The sequence below is a fragment of the Strix aluco genome, chromosome 9 (assembly GCF_031877795.1).
Source record: "Strix aluco isolate bStrAlu1 chromosome 9, bStrAlu1.hap1, whole genome shotgun sequence".
Taxonomy (NCBI): domain Eukaryota; kingdom Metazoa; phylum Chordata; class Aves; order Strigiformes; family Strigidae; genus Strix; species Strix aluco.
Genome location: NC_133939.1, coordinates 20263174 through 20285924, shown reverse-complemented (window position 1 = coordinate 20285924; position 22751 = coordinate 20263174). Strand labels below are relative to the sequence as shown.

General features: G+C 61.1%; 1 protein-coding gene across 1 annotated transcript; it reads right to left on the bottom strand.

Annotated features, from left to right (window-relative positions):
* Positions 1–10202: 10202 nt before the first annotated feature.
* On the bottom strand, positions 10203–19668 carry PTMA (prothymosin alpha). The gene is given in 6 exon segments (XM_074834077.1): positions 10203–11070; positions 11516–11589; positions 14145–14232; positions 14920–14991; positions 19445–19522; positions 19525–19668. Coding segments are annotated over 6 exon segments (489 nt in total). The 5' UTR covers positions 19654–19668; the 3' UTR covers positions 10203–11022.
* Between the last annotated feature and the right edge of the window lie 3083 nt (positions 19669–22751).

Below are 22751 nucleotides of genomic sequence, written 5' to 3'. Positions count from 1 at the left end.
TCCCGCTCTTAAACATCACGGACAGCTTTATGGTCGCTCGACACCTTGATCCGCCTGTCCTGTGGCTGGGCTTGAGATTCCCGGCACAGTCACAGGGAAGTGAAACGCGTCATTTCAGATCCTGAATTCAGCCACTGAGCATATGTGGGAGAGACAGAGCGTCTTTTTTTTTTCAGGTGAATTGAAGTTGAACCATTAATCCCCATGAGAAGAGCGTTAGCCATTGTAGCAGCTGTCTCATGAGCCCTCTCATGAGCTGCTGGGTTTCAGCCTGCTGGACCCGCAGGGCAGAGTCTCCTCAGCAGCCTGCGAAGAGAGAGAGCAGCTGAAACTGCCTTCCACACCCAGCATGAACGACACCCAGCGATGCGATCTCCATCAAAGATGAGAGAAAAAGTATCCAAAGAGGAAATAGAAAAGCTGGAGGGTCCTGAGAGCAGGTTCCTCTCTGTTCTAGGACAGGTGCTGTGCTGGGCACACGCACAGGAGGTGTCTGGGGAGAAGCGTCTCCACTCGCCAAGCTGAGCTGCAGCCGAGTGCCGGGGGGCTCTGCCCTGCAGCAGTGGGGTGCTCCCAACCAGACCAAACCTAACCTGGATGCTTTTTCCTCTAACGGCAAACAAGCTTTCAATTCTTGTGCCCACTTAACCTTACGGGCAAGCCCGGCTCCTGCAGGAATGCCCCCCGGCAGAGCCCCACACGCTTGGTCTCCAAGGGGGTTTAGGTGGCCACCGACACGCGTGGCTGCGGCTCCCGCGGGTTGAGCTGCCCTGAGAGAGGGCCCTGGAGGGACGCGGGTCCTGAGACGGCCCGAGGAGCCCCTTTCCTCCCCGCCCGCGCCCGCCCCGCCCGGGCTGGCCCAGTTCACCCAGTTCACCCAGTTCAAGCTGGCCGGCCCCGCGGCGGCAGCTCTGCGGCGGCTCGTTGCCGCCCTCAAGTGGCTCTGTGGGAAATAGCTGGCAACTCACCCACTCCTATCACTGGACCAGCTTCTCCCAGTCCCCCCCAGTCTCTCCCAGTTCCTCCCAGCCTCCCTTAAAGAACTGATGGAGCAAACGCCGGGCCCGGGGGGAGAGCAGGGGCCCGGATCCAGCCGGCAGAAAGGCCCCGGTAGGGCAGGGGGGCACAGCATGGTCTGACCAGACACCACCCAAAATCAGGGTGAAGGGCCCCCAGGTGCTCAGAGCAGGAGCCTGTGCCCTCCAGGCAGCTGTGGGTCCCCTCCCCGTGGGGCTGATGGGGATTTGGGAGCCCTGGAGAAGGGGCAGGAGACACGGCCAATGCACTGCCCTCAGCATGTCCCATCCCTGGGGCCCAAGCGTGGCACGGGCAGCTCTCAGGTCCCTTGCACAGGGCTGTTGGCACTGGGGCAGAAAAGGCACCAGCAAAGGGAAAAGTGGGGCTGGAAAGGGCGAGAGCAGAGCAGGAGGTCGGGGGCGTGTGTGCGACCACTGCCACAACCCATCCATGTGCCTGGGGTGGTTCTGGCCATGGCCCGAGAGCAGCCCCATGCCACCCTCTCTGCAAAGGCAGGTGGTGGGGGGAGCAACACAGCGATTCCCCCTTTTATTTACCAAGAAAGTTCCCACCTGAGAGCTCACGGCCTTGGCAGGCATCTTTGGGGCAGGGAAACACCCTCCAGCCTGGTCCACACACCAGGGTCTGCATGAGAGGAGGGCTCCGTGGTGGCGAGAGGGGCAATTCTGGGCCAGTAGGACCTGGCTGGGCCAGGTGAGGACCTGGCTCTTCCCAGAGCCCAGCTGCTGGCAAAAACCCTGGCTCACCTGGAGCTGCTGCTTCTGGCTCTCACTGGAGCCGTCGGCATCTGACTGGCCAAGCGGAGCTCGGGAGAGGGAACCGGCCGGATTCAGCAGCAGCAGCCTCCGCCGCGGGTGAACCCCAGCCAACAGCCACGGCGTTCCCCGGCTCATTGTTCACAGCCGGGAGTTTTGGCCTCAGCAGCTCCCGTGGCGGGCACGAGAGCCTTCCAGCTGCCGGCACGCAGAGGGCATTTGTTTCTGCGAGAGCCTCGGGGCAGGGAACGTGCTCAGGAGGCTGCTCCCTGCCAGCTCCCCATGTTGGGAGGGCTGTGAGCCACCCCGCGAGCCCGTCAGCAAGCTTCATTCTCACTGCCCTTCAGCCATGTCTTCACCTGGGAGCCCTCCAAGCTGGGGTGTTGCACAACCGCTGGGTAAAAGCAACGAGGCAGCACAGGAGAACGGTGATGCACAACACACTTTTGGCCTTAGGGAAGCTCTCTGCATGGTTTTGGGGTCCATCACACAATACAGGCACCCTGAAGCATGGGTTTGGCTTATGGCAACAAAAAGCACCCGTCAATGGGCTGCGGGGCTGGCTGCAAAGCAGGACCCTGCCCCTGGGTGCCCTGGGCTCTTGCCTGCGTGCTGCGATGAGCATGATGGGGGAACAGGGCCAGCTCTTCCCCCTCACACAGCAATTACTGGGCTCTCACACCCTTGCTGCCCATCGCCAGCACCCCATCAGGGTGTTACCTACCCCGGCTGCCATCCAGGCACCTTCCCCAGCCACCGCAGGAGCTCTCAGCTGCCCGACTGCCTGGCAAAGCTGACTGGGGCTCCTGCTGGCGTGCTGCCCCAGATCTGCCCTGCCCAATAACGCTCAGGCGGGGAAGCAGAGCCGGCCTAATGCGGTTAATTAGCTGATTCATGAAGGTTACTGACGAACAAAAGGCGCACAAACAGCCCAGGGCCACGTTATGTTCGGTGCCTGCTTTGCTACTCTTACCTTTCCGTGGGTGCAGGCAGCACGGGCAGGCAGCGGGCAGCGCGTGGCAGCAGGCAGGCAGCCTGCGGGGTCAGCACCATCTTGTCCCACCTCACCCAGCTCTGTCCTCCCCAGGCAGCGCTGGGAGGGGGACAGGAGGGCTCTAAGGTTTGAGTTCCTCTGTCCCTTTTGGGGGACACAAGTCCCGCTCCCGGTCACCGGGACAGTGCAGGCAGAGCCCCAGCCAGCCATCGAACTGTTCAGACAGAGGGACTGCGGGGCTGCCAGGTGACTTGGGTGCAGCCCCATCCATCCCCAAAGACAGGAGGGCAACCGGGGCAGAGGCAGGACCCAAAGGGCCCTTTTTCAGTCCAAGATGCCCAACTCCTGCTGCCCTAGGGAGCCTCTGGCCACCAGCCCTTGGTGCCGTGGGACCCAGGCAGGATTCCTGTTGGGGTTTGGCACCCACCTCGCCCCACTGCACACCTGACATCTACATCAGCGCTCCCCACCGGAACCCCCCGCCACAGGAGGGCAGTGGGGCCAGCCATCGCCATGGCCCCTCTTGCAGAGCATCCCCTTCTCATGTCGTCCAGCTCTGTGCCAAAATCCTGCCTGCACCACCCTCCCCGCACCAAAACCCTGCCTGCTCTCCCAGCACCCCAGGGACAGGCAGGGTGGGGAGCAGGGCAGGCAACCAGGAGGGATGACAAGCTGGGGACACAGAGTATGGAGGAGGGGACAGTGGGACAGAGATGCAGAAAGCTCTCCTGGTGTCCCAAAAGCCAGGCTGTAAAGGGCTGACATTGCCCTGGGTGTGCAAAAGGGGAACAGCGACCAGTTGTGGGAAGGGATCACACTCACACCAGCTATGGAAGATGAGCACCAAGAAACTGCTGGAGATACAGGAGGAAGCCACAAGAGAGAGCTGAAGACCCTGACAGTGAGGAACTTGCAGACCTGGGGTCACCTGGCTCATAGAGAAGCAAAAGTGGTCAGAGGAGAGGGCAGAGGCCCAATATCCATGGGAGGAGGTGGCAAAACCAGCAGCTGAGGCCAGATACATTTGACTCAGGAACTGGGAACACCTGCGCTTGATGCTTCCCCAGATCCTTGCAGGAAATTCCCTGGCGCAGAGCAGGGGCCCAGGGGGGTGGTTCTGGCTGCCCCAGGCCAGCGGACACGCTGTGCCGCTCGTTCATCCCAGTCACCAACAGCCCGTTTGGGTTTCCTGGCAGGTTGGCCTTGGCAGCACGACTCACGGACACCGGACAGCCATGGCCTGTCCCCGCCATGCTGCCATAGCTCTCGAGGGGAGCGTTGGGGTGCTGGGCTTCCCCATCCCACGGCACTAGATGGTGCTGCAATACAGCAATAGTGCCTGGACTGCACAGCGCCGGCACCGCGCCGGCGGGGAGGACGCTGCTGCCTTCGGTCACCGCACCGGCCGGGGACCCCGGCACAGCCACCGGGGGCCAGCTGGGGCCGGTCAGCCCCACGCCAGGTAGGGATGGGACGTGCCACCAGCTCTACCCCAAGAGAGGAGCAGCCCTTGTGCCGGGCTGAACGTGCCGAGCCCCCTGCCAGGCCGGAGGCCCCCGGGGTACCGGTGGGCACACGGTTTCCTGCTCCTGCCACGGGGTGCGACGTCCCAGCATCTCCCACAGGCACCGACCCCTCTGTGCCTCGTGCCTGCCTTCGGCTCTCCTTCGGCCCTACCCCTGCCAAGCCAGAGGATGCATGAGGAGCTCCAAGAGCCCGAGGCCCCAACTAACAGCCCGGTGGGGCTCCCCATGGCCAAACGCAGCCCCCAGCCCTTGCTGGGGACCAGCCTGCTCTGTGGGGTGCCCCAAGGCCATGGTGCAGCACGGGGGGGGGCAGGGAGCAGCATCTCCAGTGTCTGCTTGGAGGCAAGTGCCCCATAGTCGCCCCTTCCCACAGCAGAGCCCCCCAGCCCCGCACCTGCCCACTGCTCACCTCCCCGGGACATTGCCCCAGAGCTGCAGCCTTGCTCCCACGGTCTGTCCCGGGGACAGACCTTTGCCCTGGGAGGGGTCCCCAGAGAAGCAGCACATCCTCACCTTGGGGGGATAAGCAGTACTAAGAGGGGTTTGCCCCAGGACAGGGAGCCAGCCCCTGCAATGGCTGGGGTTTGGCTCACCAGGGGTCTGGGCTGCTCACTCTGCACCCATCCCTGCAGGTGCACCCCATGGCAGCTGGGAGCCATTCTGAGCCCTCACACTGCCTTTGGGGCCTCTCTTGGCGGTGGAGCCAACCCCGGGGAGGATCAGCAGGCTCCCCAGCCCCAGGCAGACCACACTCCCTGACACTCCAGCCAGGGAGTGTGGAACCACGTCCCTTCTCTGCCTGTAGATCCAGGGGCTGGCAGTGCCCAAGTTGCCGGCCGCAGAGCGGGTGGCTCATACTTGCCCTGGGTTGCCCTCGGGTCATGCACCAACTGAGCATCCAGGTCTCTGGCTTTAGGCACCAGCTGCATCACCCCTCGCACCTCCTGCCTCAAGTCATGGAAGAGGGGTGCTGGTTTCCAGATCCCTGAAAGACCAGAGCCAGGAGCCTGCTCTGCCTGCGGCAAAGGAGAGGGGGACAGAGAGGTGCCCAGAGAGCCTGGGGCACCCCCATGCCCAAAGCAAGCTGGAGAACCCACGTCCCCACCTGACACCCAGCTGGCATTCAGGGAGAGGCAGAGCCCCTCGCCTTCAGACCTCCCTCTGGGGCAGGAAAGGACACATGCAAAGACCCCATCCCTGCAGATTTATGGCCTGAGGTCTCCATCCCTGTGAATTCTCCAAGCACTAATTGGGTTGGGCTTTCTCATCCCCCAGCTGCCTCGCTCACACTCTGCTTTCTTACAAAGGTGATGCAAGAGCCTCTCCAGGTCTCCATCTGCCCCGAAGTGCAGCACTCGCCGCTTCCTCCCGGGTCTCTTTCTGGGTCGTGTGTGGTGCAGCACTATGGAGGGGCCTCCGAGCCCACCACCTACCCCATCCTCCGGGGCTCCGCTGCCAGCCATGAACAGGACTCACGGCCCTCCCTGGGGTATGCAAAGCTGAGGGACCCCCCACAGCCCTTCCTCCTGCACTCCTGCCCTTTGGAGAAGATCAGCTCAGCCAGACAAGACGGAGCAACCATTGGCACAAGGAAAGACAGAGGATTCCCAGTGTCTGCACAGGAGCCACAGGCACCCCAACCCTGCTCCCTCTCTGAGGCTCCCACCCCAGAGCAGGGAAGGGGTGGGGTGGTGGCCCAACAGAGACCTGGCAGCAGGGGTTAGCATCCAGCTGGGTTTCAGATCTCAAGGACCTCCACTGGGCTGGGGACTGACAGGTCCCTCCAACTGCCAAGTCAGGGTCCAGGACCAGCACTGCCCCAGCTCGCCGAGGGGGACAGGCCATGGGGCATGCAGCAGCTCTTCAGCGTGGGCTGGTCTTTCCTGCCCATACCAGACAGCTCTCAGGGCAAGTGCACAAACATCCCTATGCCATTTAGGAGGAGTATCTTTGCTATGTGGGATGAGCCAAGACTGGCCAAGGGCCCCGGGCTTCCCCAGCCCACTCCTGAGGGGCCCGCTCTCCTGGAACACCTCCCACCCTGAGCCATTGCTCCGCCAGAGGAACAGCTCTTCGTGTTTATTTTCAGCAGCAACACACCAAAAGTGCTTCTGTGTTTGTGATCTTGAGGAGTCATGCCTGAAAGGCAGTTTCACTCATCAGACTCTTAAGTCAATGCCAATTATTTGCCCAGACACAAACTGCACTAGTAACCCCATCCTGTGTCTAGTTTGGAGTCCAAGTCCTGCATTCCCCACAGGCAGGTTCTCCACCAAGCTCTCAAGGTGCTCCAAATTTCACAAAGGTTGTCAAGATGAAACAAGAAGAGTTTTGGATGAGGCTGAGAACTACAGCTGGTGCAGGACAAGCTTGAGCTGATGAAACAGGTCCTAACCTTCCACAGACAGGAGGTCAGGACTGGAGATAGGTCTGCTGGTCCAGACCCAGTCCAGTTGCCCACAGGGCATGAGCTCAGCCCCACTGGTTACACCAGCTGTGACCTTTGGTAGCACAGCTCCACTGGTGCGTTGCATTTCAGGCTGACCACGTGGAAGTTGTTCTCAGTTCACCTGGTTGTTCAGCCACATGCAGGATGCGGTTGCTCCAGCCACAGCAGAGTCCTTGGGAAGGGCTGCCCTTGGTCAAAGAGGCTGCCTGTACACATCAGCACAACCTAAGTCCTTCCAGGCACCCTGCAGCTCTCCCGATGGCTACATTTGGGAGCTACCTGGGCTATCTTCAGTGGTCAGCAGCCAGCTAGCACACCCCAGAACAGCTTCAGCCATTCGCCTCCATGGTCTCCAGGACCAGCAGTCCAACCAGGATTCAGATCACCCACAGCACATGGGTCATGTCTGCAGGCAAGGGGCAGCACAAGCAATACTTCTGCTCTGTGGATTACAGCTGAACGTGTGACCTGTGAAGCTCCAGGTGAGGGACCCAGCATCACAACACCATGCCTGAAGGTGCACAATGGCCACACGCTTTTCACCTCCAGTCCCGTGACATCAGCCCCACAAGGAGCCTGACTCTGGTCACCAGGCAGCAGCTGAGATCATCTTCTGCACAGCAGAGGCAGGTGGGACTCCCCAGGTGCCAGCAGGCAGCCCCTGGCACAAGGCCAGCTCACCCAGGGAGACCATTTCTAAGATCCTTGGCGGTGCCTTCAGCTGGCACACCTCCTGCAAGCCCTCTCTGCTGCTCCCGGTCCCCATCCCAAGACATCATCCAGGTGAGCAATCCCTGTAGCATTCTGGATTCCCCCAGAACACCCAGTGCGGCATCAGGCACCAAATGAGACAAAGAGCCACCTTCAAGCCTGCATTTTTCTCCCCCTACAGCCACAGAAGCAGAAGGCTCCCTCAAAGGACCATCACTCCTCCAGCCTCAGACAGGACCAGCCCTGAGCAGCCTTTATACCCCTGGGTGAGGTGTGGCTGCCCCTGATTGGCTGGACCAGCGGACAGGTGGCAGCTGCGGATTGGCTCAGAGCAGTCTCCCTCACCCCGCGATTGGTGAGACAGCAGAGACAGGTGGCGGCAGGTGGTTGGCTGGGGGCAAGCACAGGTGGCGGATCGTGATTGGTCAGGCCTGGGTGTTGCTTGATTGTGGTTGGTGGAGGCAGCACAGGGGAGGGAGGGACAAGTGGCAGCGTGTGATTGGCTGGGAGCCTGTGGCAGTGTGTGGGGATTGGCTGGGGCCGGGCAGGCAGTGGGGCTGGGGAGGGGGTTCCCTGCAGCGGCCCATGCACTGAGCTGTGCCCAGTCTCAGCCCCCAGCGCTGGGACCAGCCTGTCCCTTCCCTGCTCCACGCCTGGAGCAGCACCTGCCCTCTCTGCACTGAAGCCACAGGAGCACATCCAGGGGGCATGGGGTGACGGGGGCTGAAAGACCCCCCCAGGACCCAGCCTCGAGGGGATAAGGACGGGGCACAGAAACACCAGGGCTGCCCTGCACAGCTGGAGGCAAAGGAGCGGGGCTTGTGCTCCCCATCGCCAGTGGCCATGGGGCTCATGGCAGCTGGGCGAGGACCAGGAGCTGTGGGGCTGGGGGCTCCCCCTGGCCTGCCCTCTCCTCACCCCTGGCTGCTCCATGCCCTGCCCATCGCCAGCCTGTCACGCTGGGAGGCGAGGGGCAGCCTCCAGTTTTACCCCACACCCCCATCCCACACCAAAGAGGACCCTACTACCCAAGACCCCCAGGTTTTGGGGGGGCTGCAGGCCCTAGGACAGGTCCTGCTCTGCTGTGGGGGGCAGTAAGGCCACTGCCCGCCTTAAATCTCCCACCTGGGGGCTTCACGCCAGCTGTGTGTGCAGGCTCCCCACGTTTTGGTGACACACGGAGCCAGCTCTCACCAGCTCCTCGGCTGCAGAAACTTATTTGAATAATTTGCCTCGCAAATCTGTGAGCGCCAGCTTGAACTGCACGTCATCAGAGCCCACCGCAGTGCACGAGCTGGGCGCGGGGCAGCCGCGGCGGGGACACGGACACGGCCCCTGGCGCTGCACAGCAAAGCACCACCCAGCCGTACGGTGACACTCGGCAGCGCTGTCTGCTGCTCCCACGTTGTCACATCCCGTTGGGGACATCAGAGCACCTGCTAACCAAATCTAGCGCTGGCCTCCAGCCCTGCCCTGAGCGCCCTGACACCTCGGCAGGCGAGAGGCAGGCCTGGATACGGCCCGTGAATCGAGGCAGTAAATCTGATAAGCTATCAGCTAGCACCACGATTACTTGGATAATTAAGGACAAGGAGCCAGATTTTGAGCTTATTTGCCACCGGTATAAACAGAATAAGTGACCTGGCTGCTCCCAGGGATCAGGAGGAGCTGTGACCCTCGCAGCCAGAGCAATAAGTGCACGATGGTTCCTCTTAAAAAAAAATAGAATAAAAAAAATCACCCTCCAGCATCTCAACGCTAACTGCCAGGATTGCAGGGCGAGCGGAGGAAATGAGACCATCTGGGCGGGTCAGCGGGGGAAAGGGGACTCGCTGGAGCCGGGCGAGGGTTTGGGAGGCACAGCTACGTGGCGGGTTCCTCCAAAGGGGTGTCCGCACACCTGGCAGAGCAGGCTGAGCTGTCTGAGCTCCAACGCCCTAGAGGAGGGAGGAGAAATGAATTGGAGGAAGGTTAGGAGCAAAGCAGCAGAGGTGGAGGCTGTTACAGCAGTTTTGGTTTGGTTAGAGCACACAGACAGAGCCCAGCCTGCCTCCCGGGTCCCACACCACCACCCCCCTGCTGCTAACTTGGCACCCCAGCAATTGCTGGGTGGGCGGTGCAGGCTGGAAGACCCCTCAGGGACCAGTTCTGGCTGAAGTGAATCCCCACTGGACACTGCCTCCTCCAGCACACCCCTCCTACCCTGCTGTAAACGAGCCTCGCACAGCCCAAAGGAGTGGGGAGGCACTTACGCAGCCTCAACACCCCCCAGCAGACGTGGAAGTTTTGGGATGGGTTTCTCATCCCCACTGCACCAGCCAAACACTCCCCACCAAGCCTGACTGCAAAGGGAGAGCAGCGCTGCCGAGCACCCCATCCCCACGCACCCCAGTTCGCTTCCCTTGGGCCTGTTTTCCAGCTGGCCCATCCCCACCACTCCCTGGGAGCAGCGGGAGGGTGCAGGATGGGGTGAAGGCCACGCTGCAGCACCGCTGCAGCTCTCCAGCCCTGCACCAGCAGCAGGGGAAGGCCCAGCGCTGCAGCCATCAGCTGGGGCCACAGACACCACCCCCCAGCAACACCCTGCACCCCTCTGCCCTCTCTCCAACTCTCTTCCCAGCCCAAGTCCAAAGCAAAGAAAGAAAGGAAGAGGAGAAAGAAGGGGAGAAAGAAATAAAAAACTAAAACAAATGAAAACCAAAACAAAAAGCAGCAGTTGGGAGGCAGCCTTGTTAGGACAACTCAGCAAAATAAAATTCCGGTTTATTGTTGGACAACATTGTTTCACACATACATCAAACAGGCCAAAAAAAAAGAAAAAATAAAAATAAACAGCAACTTCATAGACAGAAAAAAAAAAAAGAAAACCTTTTTATCTTTGGCCTTGCCACCTCATACAAACCACGATCTATGGTACAGCTAAAGTACATACACAAAAAAAGTTACTGGAATGCTCAGAATAAGATTGTAAATTTTTTTTTTTTGCATTTTTGTCTTTTTTTTAATTTTTTTACAAGGTTTTGTTTTATTCTCCTTTGAGATAATGGTTTGGGCCTGGTCACACCACAAGTAAAGTCAGAGATAGGTAACAAGAGAGATATACACTTCAAAGCCCCCCTTTTGGTCAATCCGAGATCACTTAAAAATGGCGGACCTCCTAACAATATGTACAAAAATATAAAATGTAAATAAAAAATACAAACAAATTCTCCTTTAAAGTACTTTTAAGAAAGAAAGCAGGGCCTTGAAGTTTTGGTGCTTGGGGGGAGGGGGTCTGTGGGGGAAGGGGGGGTTTCTCTCCCCGCTAACGGGCGAATCGTTTCGTATGTTCGTTGAGTGGCAGCGCCGCGCCGGGGGGCCGGGGACGGGGTTCACTCTACTTGGTGAGGATGACCACGGCGGAGGGGGGAGGAAGGGGGGTGTGTGTGGGTAGGGGGTTGCAACGGGAGGGAAGGGGAGGGGGGTCCCAAGGGTGAAGAGGACGCGCTGGCCTTTTTTGTTGGTTTGTTTTCCTCCTTATTTAAAAAAAAAATAATAATAATTTGCTGCCTAGTCATCTTCATCGGTTTTCTGCTTCTTGGGATCGACGTCGTCGTCCTGGGGGGAAAGCAAAGCCGTCAGGAGAGGGGACGGAGAGCAAGGCTGCTGGGGGGGCTGGCGAGAGCCCCACCAAGGCGGGCACAGTGAGGCAGGAGATGGTTTTGGGTCCCCCTCCCACCTCAGGGACAAGTACAGAGCAACACCAGTGTTTTACCCCTTGTGCAAAATCCTCTCTCGCAGCTAGAGAGAGAACTCTTGCAACCCCTGCCCTGGACCCCACGAGCACCCTGGGGCTCCCCAACCCCCGGCCAGCGGCTCCGTGCAGCCAGAGCGGACACCCCACTAACCGGGCCAGCATATAAACGGAACTGGGCCGCGTCCCCAGAGGGGCACGGGGAGCACTCAGGCAGGGCATCCCAGCCCCAGAGCCCAGCCCGGCCCCCCTGATGCTCCTCTCGAGCCCTCTGGGGAGATGGGCAGCTCCGAGGGACTGGCTTCCTACCTCGTCGTCCTCAGCTGCCCGTTTGCCTGTGGCTCCCTCAGCTTCGTCGTCTTCATCGCCGTCCTCTTCCTCACCTGCATGGAGAAGGGGAAGAACGTCAGACCCTCTCAGAGGGTTACAGCACCATGCACCTGCCCGCTCTGGGTTTAATCCTGGCTCAGCCCCACACGGCGATGTCCAGTGTCCCGTCTTCCCAGGTAGCACAGACCCTGCTCAGCACAGCAGTGCCTGAGGACGTGGGGGGGGGGGCGCTTTCAGGGCATCCCCCAACCGAGTTAACCCACCAAAGGGGAAATAAGGATTAGCAGCATGGAGCCTGGCTCACACCATGTTTGTAGCACAGGCAACAGGACAGCAAAACCAGCACCTACAGTGAGTGCCAAAATCACAGCAAAAAGGGGAGGGGAGAAAAAAAAAGGGGGGGGGAAGAGGAAAAAACTCTTTCTAGTGGCTGCTCTGCATAACCGTTCCAGATTATTTCTGCTTCCCTTCGCTGCTATTAGCCCATCTTTAATGAGTTAAGAGAGCCAGGACGCATTAGTTCTGAGTCAGAACACTTTCTAATTATCAGAACAGCAAACAAATGCTACCAACTTATCTTACAGCCAGAGAGGAGGATGAGCAGAGAGCTCTGGGCTTTGACCCACTTTGAGCTCAAATAGGCCAGTGGATCAGAACGAGCAGGTCCATCGCCTTCAGACAGTTTTGGGGGTCGGAGGCAAGACCGGAGGTCCAGAGGAGGAGCAACCTCTCAGCTGCCGAGACGAGTCTCTTGTGTAACAGGAGACCCTACTAAAACTTAGAGCGTTAAGGCCAGTAAGCTGGCTTTAAACCAGCACCACGAGTGCATAGACAGCCGGGGGGATTAAGGTCAGCCCATCCTCCCTTCGCCTCTCCTCTGCCCGGCGTGTGCCCAGCCACGGCGTGGCCCATGCAGCGGGAAGGGCCAAGATTAGCTCCCAGCGGTGGATCAACACCCCAGCAGCCATCGCATGCACTGGGCCGGCCGGCGCATCAGGTGACAGCGCCAAGCTGATTGGGAGCATTTTTAGTTCTTTGAGCTGCTTTAAGCAAAGCAAATAATGAGATGGGATGGGGAGAAGGGTGAGAAAAAAAATATACCCTCAAGCTCCCCTTTGCTGTCAAACTCCAGGATGGAGTTTGGCCGTAAGTGGTGGAAAAAGCTGATGCAAGCTGCACTCGCTGCCTTTAAATCTCTCTCCTGCAGTGTTCAGCTGCTCAGGTGCAGCTCTCAGGCAGGGATCACCCGAGGGCAGCAGGCACAGCCGGACAGAGCCCGTGCAGGATCCCAGCAAGGTGTTAGCACCTCCAAGCACTGCGTGCCAAATCGTGCCTGTGCTCAGCGAGCTGGGAAGAGCAGGGCTGGCACTGCGGGACCGAAGCTCCCCGGGCTTGTCACAGCAGTATCCAAGCAACACTTCCACCCCACACACATGCGCGGGCAGCACACGCATCCCCACTCCTGCCTGAGGGGAGCTGGGAGAGGCAAGTGTTCCTCACTCTTCCACCCCGAAAGCAGGGCTAGAGGTGGGTGGGCTCAGGACAGCCTACAGCAGCACTGCGCTCTGTCCCCAGGGGTTAAAATCCTAAGTACAAAAAGGGTCACGATTCCCAGTTTTTCCTAGTAAACCAGTTCCTACTGAAGGGCAGAGCAGACAGCAGGCTGCTGAGAGCAGAGCGATACCCCAGAGGAGGCAGCTTTCCCTGCTTACACTGTCCAAACAGGCGCTGGCCTAACGGTCACTAAATTTTCAGCCCTGTCCCAGTCTCCCAAAACTAACCAACAGGTTAGTAGGTCAGCACATAAACCAAAAATTCACAGGGAATTAACCTAGTAACAGCTAATCAAGGGTTCATTTCAGCATAACAAGAACGGTTTTCTCCCAGCCTTAACGAGCGATAAAAATAAACAATGTTATTCATCCAAGCAGATCTTGGGAAAAAAAATAATAGCGGGGAGGGTGAGAAGTGATTCGGCAAGTCACTGCTGGATTTCTGGTGGCTGCTGCCAAAACCCACTTCCAGGCTGGGTCAGGTCAGGAAGCAGGGGAGGGCAGGGAGACGCCAGGACCCTGCAGACACAGGGAAGGCTCGAAGCAGCACAGCAGCAGGTTCTTCTGCCCACTTCCACACGGGATCCAGCCTGGAAAGGGCTGGGAGGGGACCACATCAGCCTCTCAACATGCTGCTCCACGACCAAGGATGGTGACAATAGGCCATCCAGGGCTGTCCCCGTCCCATGGGCCGGCACTCGCCTCTGCAGCAGCCATTGTGATCACAGGAGCCAAGGGCAGGTTTTACTATTCGCACGGAAAGGTTAATGCGCTTATTCAGCGCCGTGGTGGTACGGTGCCGTCTGGCTGGAGGAGGGAGGAAGGAAGGAATCTGCCCTCAACCTGCTGGAAGGGATTCAAGGCTGACTTCACTCCCAGCACTGGTGGCCTGGGCAAGCGAGGAAGGAGCAAGCCCGGCTGGTGAGAGCCACCTGGCCACAGCCGCGAGGGGGAGATGCTGCTCTCGGCTCTCCTCTGCTTCCCCAAGCCTGCTGTCCAGGGCAGGACATAGGCCTGAGATGGGGGCGGGGGGGAACAAAGAAAGTTACCATTACCCTCTTCCTCCTCGTCCTCTTCCTCACCACCTTCCTCTTCCTCTTCGTCTACTTCGTTGTCAGCCTCCTGCTCTCCATTTTCCTCGTTCTCCTTGGCAAGACAAAACATCACTTAAAAAATGCACTGGGGAAGGGAGAAGGGGGAAGAGATGTTCAGCAGAAGTGCGTGTCCCCACCTTTCCTGCCTAAAGCCAAGCACCAGCCCACCGGAGCCCCAGGCGCAAGTCCCGCTTCCTGCCTGCCTCCACACGAGGCGGGCAGCCCAAGCACGAAGGATCAAGGCTAGAGTAACTTGGGGCTGTAGCCTGGAGGCCAAGACAAAGACTGCAAAGGCTCTTGTGACAAACTGAAATGCAGCAGAGTGAATTTCCCCCAGCACGTTAAAAATAGGAAACCAACCGGTTTACTTGTACACAATGTGTTTCCCCCGCTCAACTGATTGTAACACTGTAATTCTAGGGTTTGATTTTTTTCCCCCCCCTCTCCTTTTCCAGCGCCCAAGGAGGAGGTGGCACCTCACTCGGCTTTCAGGGAGGGGATCCAAGCCCAGCCCTTCCTTTCTGCACACACATGAACTGCCCACAGGCTCAGGAGCATCTGCTGAACCTGAAGCCCCAAAGGCTCGAGGGCTCTGCACAGCACAGTGCTGTCATTTGGAGGGGTCTCCTCTCAGCACGGCTGGGGACAAGCTCACAGCAAAAGCAAGAAGGGAGAGGAAAATAAATAGGCGTTGGTGTAAGGGCTGCCTCTCCCTGCAGATTGTAGCCATACTCACAGCGTTGCCGTTGGCCGGTGCATCTCTGCCATTTTCTGTTTCTTCAACAACTTCCTTCTTCTCTTTTAGATCCTGGAAGGAGCAGAAAAGCAGAGATGTCACCCCAATTCCAGCTGCCTGGGTCAGAGAAGCTGCAGATCAGGTGTGAAAAACACAGTCCGAGATAGAGAGAGCGGGAGCTGGTTTCTCTTCACACCGATTTGCTCTGCGATTTGGTCGCCACATTCTGGCTCCTCCTTGGGAACGGGAGAGCGTGGGGGAGAATCTCAATCCAAGTCAGCCTTGCCAGAGAGCAGCTATCTAAAAAAGAGACTGCTCTGTTTCACCTCCAAGCTCCCAAACACACAGAGCTGGCCGCCTGCATATGCTCAACAGCAGCAGAGCTGGCTGATTGCCCATCTTAGCACAGTCCACGCAAGCTCCTGCAATGCCATGGAGAGCCGACAGCCCCATCCAATGCACGGGCTCTGCCGCCCCAGGGCTGCGGACGTCCATGGCTGCTCAGTACCTTCACAGCAGGAACAAATCCCAGGGACTCATTAGCAGAGACTGTGGTCTCTGCCCTGCCTGGGGAAAATCATACAGCAAATATTACACGCCTGGTCTTTCTCGCAGCAGCAGAAAGGAGACTCCAGTATCCAGCTCACAGCTTTAAGTGTAACAGGATGGGGTGGGGGAAGAAGTCTATTTTTACACTGTTCCAAGAGCCGTGCCTGGCTAGTTCGGTTCAGATCTCCACCGCGAGCAGAGCAAGAGGAGAGCGGGAGCTTGTGTGTTTTTGCTATTGATCACTGTCAAAATGTCATGCCAAGTCGCTCGGCAAACAGGCTGAGAAGATCCAACTTTATGTTCCCGCATAAAGAACACTTGGATTTAACACTGGCATCTCTGCTTGCATCCTCCTCCCCTTCTGTTCCTCCATCAGCTGGAGCGAGATCCTTCAGCACAAGGAGCGTTACCCCAGCCAAGGAAAGCAGAGAGGCCCTTCCCTGGGGCCAGCAGCACAGCCACACAGCCGGCTTCAGCAGCAACCACGAGGTGTTTAAAAGTTGCTGGCAGCTCCCTACTCCGCTGCAGCAGCGGCAGTGAGCGGCTTTGCCCCCCTCCCACCCGCCCTTTGAGGCTGCTTGCAGCCCGCAGCGAGCGGGCACTTTCACTCCCGCTGAGCCGCTGTCACTTCCTTGTGGGAATGCCGGCGGGTACAAGCAGGGTCCTGGCCCTGCTAGCGGGACTGTGCTCTGTTTTGGGAGAGTTTTTAGCACCCTGCAGGCTTGCTTAGGTGAGACAGCGCGGGGGTTTTAGACCACCAGGTTATTTAAACCACTCGGGACCCAGAGGGACAGGCACAGACGCTGTTACCGGAGGCACCCAGGCTGCCAGTGCACCGAGGAAAGGCTTTCTTTGGAAGCAAGCTTTGGTGCAACTACACCTGTTGATCAAACCTCACCTAATCAAACCAGCATCCCAGGAGCCTGGGGTAAAACAAAAACACAAGCTCCCTCCTCCCTTTGCTGCTCACATATAAATCCCAGGCCATCTCCTCCATGCTGCCCAGTTCCACCACAGTTTTACACTGTCAGCAGCTCCAGCTCCCTTACTCCCCAGAGGCTGATCACAAGCATTTAACCTCTCGCGCACCATCGCGCTGCTGCATTCGGCAGCCACTGCCTCCCATCAAGCACACGGGCATGAGGGCGACAAAGCATTTCCTAAGTTAACTGCAGAGCAAATCAAGCAGTCAGAGTTTCCACATCTCACTATGCCCGACGGTTCTTTTCAAAGAGTTGTTCACAAAACGTAAGCGATTCTCCCGGTGAAGGAACAACTCATTCTCGGGGATTTTAGCTGGACAGATCTCCAGCCCTGACCTTTCCCGTACCACTGAAGACGCTCTCAGTTAACAACCATCAGGATGCCAGGTCATGAAGTTTGTGCTAGCAACAGGGTTGCAGAGAGGACCACAGCTTCTCCCTTTCCCCAGGCCCAGTCCAATACAAACAGACAGATGTGTACAGCAGCCTCCAAACCGGGAGTCCGTGCAGCAGGACTGCTTTAGCTCTGAAGCTTTGACAGAGCCTCTAATTATAGGTGTGGCGAGGCTGTTTGTCCATAAAATAGCAATGGTGTTTAGTCATACACCAACTGCCCGGGAAGCTCTACCTTCGCTGCTGCTCCGCTCCCGGGGCACGAGCGGCAGCAACTGCCGGTGCAGCCGCGGCTCCTGGCGGGGCCGGGGGGCAGGATCCCGGTGGAAAGGCCCGGGAGTCCCGCGCGCCGCTCGCCCACCGCCCCGGCAAGGAGCCGCGCCCGCGCCTCCCGCCGGCAGGGGGCGCCTCCCGCGGGCCGGGCCCCCCCGCGCCGCCACGCGCCCGGCCGCCGTTCAAACCGCGCGCCACTCCCCGCGCCCCTCTCATTGGCCGCCCGCCAGCGCGCCGGCCCGGCGCCCCGCGGGATGCCGGGAAGTGTAGTCCCGGCGGGGGCGGCGCGGAGGACTCCGGCTCCCAGGGGGCGGCGCGGGCAAGGCCGCACGTGGTGGGCGCCCCGCGGCACGGCGGCGGCGGCCGAGGGCGGCGCTCGGCGCGGAGCCACCGCCCGGGCGGGGCGGGACACCCCCCACCCCACCCCCCTCCTTCCCCGCCTCCCGGGAGCGCTCCGGACGGCGAGGCGGGACGAGGGCGAACGGCCCCGGTGCCTCCGCGCTGCACACCACCCCCCTCCCGCCACCGGGTGCGTGTGGCGGCGGCGGCGGCGGGGGGGGGGGGGGGGTCACCTTGCCGCCGTGCGCGCTTCCGCCCGCCCCGCAGCACCGACCCCCCGTATCCTCCCCCCCCCCCAAAACCCCCGGGAGGGCGATCCGGGGACGAGGCCCCCTTCCCCCACGCTGTAAAGGGCAGGGGAAGGTTAACGGCAAACTTGGCCCCGTTCCCCCGGGGAGGGATGGGGATCGACCCGCCTCGCCGCTTCCCGGAGAGCCGGAGGCAGCGGGGACCGAGCCGCGGCCCCGGAGCGGAGGCAGGGCAGGCGGCGGGGGTGGGGTGGGGGGGTCCGGCTGTGGGAGCGGGAAACAGAAGTGAAATCGAAATCCGCCAGAAACGGCGTTTTGTTGGTTGTTTTTTTGCAAACCCTCCTCCCTGCCGGATTTTTTTTTTTTCTCCTCCTTTTTCACCTCCAGCCCCGCTTCCCCCGGGAGCGGCTCGACCCGGTGCCGGCCGGGGCGCAGGGTGAGGAGGCCCCCCCCGGACACGGCCGCCCCATCCCCCGCCGACTTCCCACGCACCCGCCCGGGCCGGGTCGGGTCCCCCCTCAACTTTCCCGGCCGCGGCCCCGGGCTCGACGGGGCGCATCTCCGCCCACGGCCCGACGGGGAGCGCAGCCCGCCCGGGTGCCCGGTGCCCCCGGGGGACGCTCCGCCGCGGCTCACAGACAAAGGCGGGCGCCGGGAGCCGCAGCGGGGACTCCCGGGAGAGCGTCTCCCGGTCGGTATGGGCGCTCCCCATCACTCCCGGTACCGACTCGCAAAGTTATCCCGCTGCGAGGAGCTCGGCCCGGGGCCGGAGCCCCCAGCCCCGCCGCCCCAGCGCAGCTCCGCCGCCGTGGGGGGCCACCCCCGCCGGGGCAACTCCGAAAATAGCAACTGCCCCCCCCCCGCCTCCGGAGCGACTCCGAAATAGCAACCCCCCACCATACAGGGCAGCTCCGACACAGCGACTGCCCCCCCCCCCCCTTCGGGGGGGTAACTCCGAAATAGCAACTGCCCCCCCCTTCCTCCGGGGGTAACGCCGACACAGCAATTGCCCCCCCATCCCGCATCAACCGGGCGCAACTCCGAAATAGCAACCGCCGCCCCCCTCACCCCTTCTCAGGAGCAACTCCACAACAGGCACTGTCGTCCGTGTCCGTCCCCCACCCCAACCCGCCGGTGCATGTTCCGGAGCGCCCCCCCCCCGCAGGGACGGGGCCGAGCGGGACCCAAGTTTGACGGGGCTGTCAAGCTCCCGCAGCGGATTGAATGAGGCGAGCGCTGCCCGCCGCCGCCATCCCCCCGCCGCAGACGGGTGCCGAGGCGCAACCGTGCTTCCCCCGAGCCCCCCCCCACCCCCCAATCCCTCCCCGAACCCCTCCGCGGCGGGACGGCCCCGCAGCCGCCGCCGCTGTCCCCGGGAAGGCGGGAGGGAGCGGGCCGCGGAGCCCGGCGCGGCACGGCGGGGCTCGCAGCACCGGCGAGGGCGGCGAGCACGTTTCCCGCACGCTGTAGACAAAGAAACGGCGGAGGCAGCTCCGCACGGCGAGCGCGGCGGCCTCGCACCGAGCCCCACCGCGAACTTCAACGAGGGGGCGGCGGGAAGGCGTGGAGGGGGTAAAAAAAAAAAAAAAAAAATTGTAAAAGGGAAAAAGATTTTTTTTAAAAGCCAAAAATCGCTCGCGGAAAAAAAAAATACAGGCGGAAAAAAAGCGGCGAGTGGGGTGTAGGGGGGAGGAGGGAGGTGTGGAGGAGGGGGGGGCGAGGCGCGGGGCGGCGGCTCACCTTGGCGGAGATCTCGGCGCTGGTGTCCACGGCCGTGTCGGACATGGCGGGGGCGTGCGGGGCTGTGGCGGGGCTGTGGCGGCGCGGGCGGCGGCGCGGGCAGAACAATGCCAAGATGGCTTTGCGCGAGCCAGTGGGGACTCACGCGGCGCCACGGCGCCTCTTATAGAGCCGGGGGCGGCGCGCGCGCTGCCCCGCGCCGCGCCCATTGGCTGCGCGCGCCGCAGCCGCCGTCGCCCATTGGCCGCGGCGCAAACAATGGGCACGGCCGCTTAAAGCGGCAGGAGCCGGCGCCGCGGACACTGCGGCGATGAGTTCGGGCCCGGTCTCAGCGTGGGCGAGGCGCGGGGAGGTGGGCGGGAAAGCCCCGCCCCCTTTTTTTCTCCCCTCCCTTCGCGCTGCCTCCGCCCCCGCCGCCTCCGCCCCGCCCCGCCGTGTGAGGCGGCGGGCGGGAGGGAGCTCACCCCCCACCACCACCACCACCCCCCCGCACCCCCCGCTCCCCGGCCGCCGCAGCCAGCCCGCATGCCTGCGGAGGGGCGGGAGGCGTGCGCGCCCGCCCGCGGAGGGCAGGAAAAATAATAAGAGTTAAAAATAATAATAATAGTAATGCGGGAGAACCGGCGCTGCCCCCCCCCCCAGCACTCCGGTCCCCTGGGGCCTCCCCGCGCCCGGGGAACGGTGCCCGCCCGGAGCGGCCGGTGGTGCCGGAGCAGGCGGGGGGTACTGCGGTCCCCGGCCCCCTCGGTCGCCGCCGGGGTAACCCCCCTCCACCCCCTCCCGCGCAACCTGCGCCGTGTTTTCAGCGCCGCGGAAACTTTTGCCACAACAACAACCGCCACCCCCGGGGGGAGCGGGGGAGGGGCGGGCAGTGGAGCCCGCTGGGGGCGCCGGCCGCGGCGCCGCGCAGAAATGCGGGATTCCCACCCATTTGCTTATTTTACAATAAAAATAAAAAAACCCAAAACGCACTCAGTCCGCCTCACCGCCCCTCTCTACCCCCACACACACCTTTCGCGAGCTCAAGGCTTGGCACGCACCGGGAACTTCCCCGCACTCCCCCCTCCGCAGCCCGCCGTTACACCAAGCCGCGGTCCCCCGACCCCCCCCGCCCGCGGGCACCGGGGCCACCTCTGCCGCCCCTCCGCCGCCGCGGGGAAACGGGGCACCGACGCGGCGAGCGAGGGGGGCTCTGCCACACTCAAGATGGCGCCGAGAGTCTTTCGTGGGAGAACCACACGGTTTTGCCACCCGCCGGGAGCCGCTTCGCAGCCCGCAACGGCCCCGCGGGCGAGGCAGCGCCGCTCCTAAGCGTCCCCCTGTGCGAAAAGGGCGAAGGAAAGGGCGAGGGAGTGAGAAAAAGCACCTCTAGACGGAGCAGCACCTCTGCCACACTCAATATGGCTGCCAGGCCACAGCAATAGTCGGTAGAGCCTGTCCTCGGAGGGCGGGATATAGGGATCGAGCGATGCGGATTGGCCAAGAGCTCTGAGCGAACGCTGTGCTGACGCTTTGCGGCTTCTTATTGGCTGAAGCGCCTGTCTGTCTAAAGCGGAGTGGTTTTGAAAACCCGGAGAGGGCGCGGGGCGGAGCGCTGGAGCGGAGCTGGGGCCACCGGGCTGGGGGTACGGGACACCCTGCAGGGGAGCGACCCCCCGGGGGGCTGCCGCGGGCAGAGGGTACGCTTCTCCCGGCTGCTGGGAGCAGGGCTACCCCTGGGCTGCCCCTCCACAGCTTCAGGAGAGCTGCAGAGAAGCTATGGCAGCCCCTGCATCGCCTGGCACCGGGCGTCGTGGCACGAGGTGTCATGGCGCCGGCCTCCCTCACCCCATCCCCACACGTACCCGGTAGCTGGACACCGAGGCCACAGGGCCCCGTTTCCAGGGCAAAATGTCTCTCCCACAAAACACTGTAGCCCCATGAACAGGCTGGTTTGTGCCTGATCACACCGTGGAGCACTTTTCTTCTCAAGACTGTGTCTTGCCCTCGTGGGAGCAGCCCTGAGGTGATGAGGATGGGGGGGGGGGCGGGGGTCAGGACCTCAGGGCTGTGGCGGGAGCGGGAAGCACCGCGGTGACTGAGACCTTGTGTTGGCCACTGACCTCCCGACTGACCTTGCGCCGGGGCTGGCCATCCCCTGCGCCGGCCGTCCCCTGGCCCCAGGGGCCGCCTCACCGGCTGCCAGCCCGCCACCCAAGCGCTGCGGCAGGAAACTCTCGCTTTGCGTCACAGCTGCTCTCGGCACAACGGTGCCCTCCTCGCGGCTTTCGGGCGCTGCTGGTGAGCCGGCGTTTAGTCAGGAGGGGCCTTTTGGGGACAACGAATTTCTCACGTTGGATGTCCCGCTCTGACCTGGTGGCGGGGGCCAGGTGGGAGCGGGGCGAGAGCCTCTCCACGCACTCAGGGAAAGGACAGGGCTGTGGAAACCAGGATTTCTGGTCGCTGCTGGCTACGCCTCTCGCTCGGTGCGTCCAAGACAAGGGCAGCTGCTGTCTATTCCCAGAGACGGCACTCAACGGCAGCTGTAGGTTTGGGGCAGGTTGCTAACAGGGCTGGAGGCAGGAGCGCCCTCTGCTACAGCCCAGCTGGGGGCTGGCGGATGGTGAGTCTCAAAATGTGTCCAAAAGAGGAAAGAAAAAACAAAACAAAACACCACCAAAGCCCAGCCCTAAAATAAAGCACTTCTGCTATAACTCGTCTTTAATATGTGCCTTCTCCTCAAACCAGGGGTGGTCCTTTGGGCTTGGGGTTCCCACGTTTCCCGAACAGTTAAAAAAAGAAGAGATGTGGGATATTTGGGAAAGAAAATTAGGAATCCTCAAGGGATGGTCACACCAGGATCCCACTGAAGACAGAGAGAGAGGCGGAGGAGAGAAAAAAAAAAAAAAACAAAACAACCGAGCCTGGAGTGGAAGCAAAACTGCCTTAAACCACTCTGCGTCGGAAATCCATGTATAGCCCTTGCTGTCCCTCCGTGCAGTGGGATAACCCGGCTGGTGAGTGCCCCTGCGCGTAAGGCAGACAGAAACAGGCTCAGCTCGGCGTTTATGCCTCAGCAGTCCAAGAAGAAACAACAAAAAAAACTGTTGCCTGTAAAAGGCAGCTGCCGCTTTACCTCTTCTCCACCCCTCCCGCCGGCTGGGGCTGGGGAGCGGCTCCGCAGGGAGCAGCAAGAGAAGGAGGAGGAGGGTGGAAGGGGACTTTGCAAAAGTGCCCGAGCATCGGGGACAGAAGTTTCCAGGGCTGAGCTCTGCCTGGGACCTCGCTCCATCTGCGGCAGGCGATCGCTTTGGCAAAGGAATCGAGG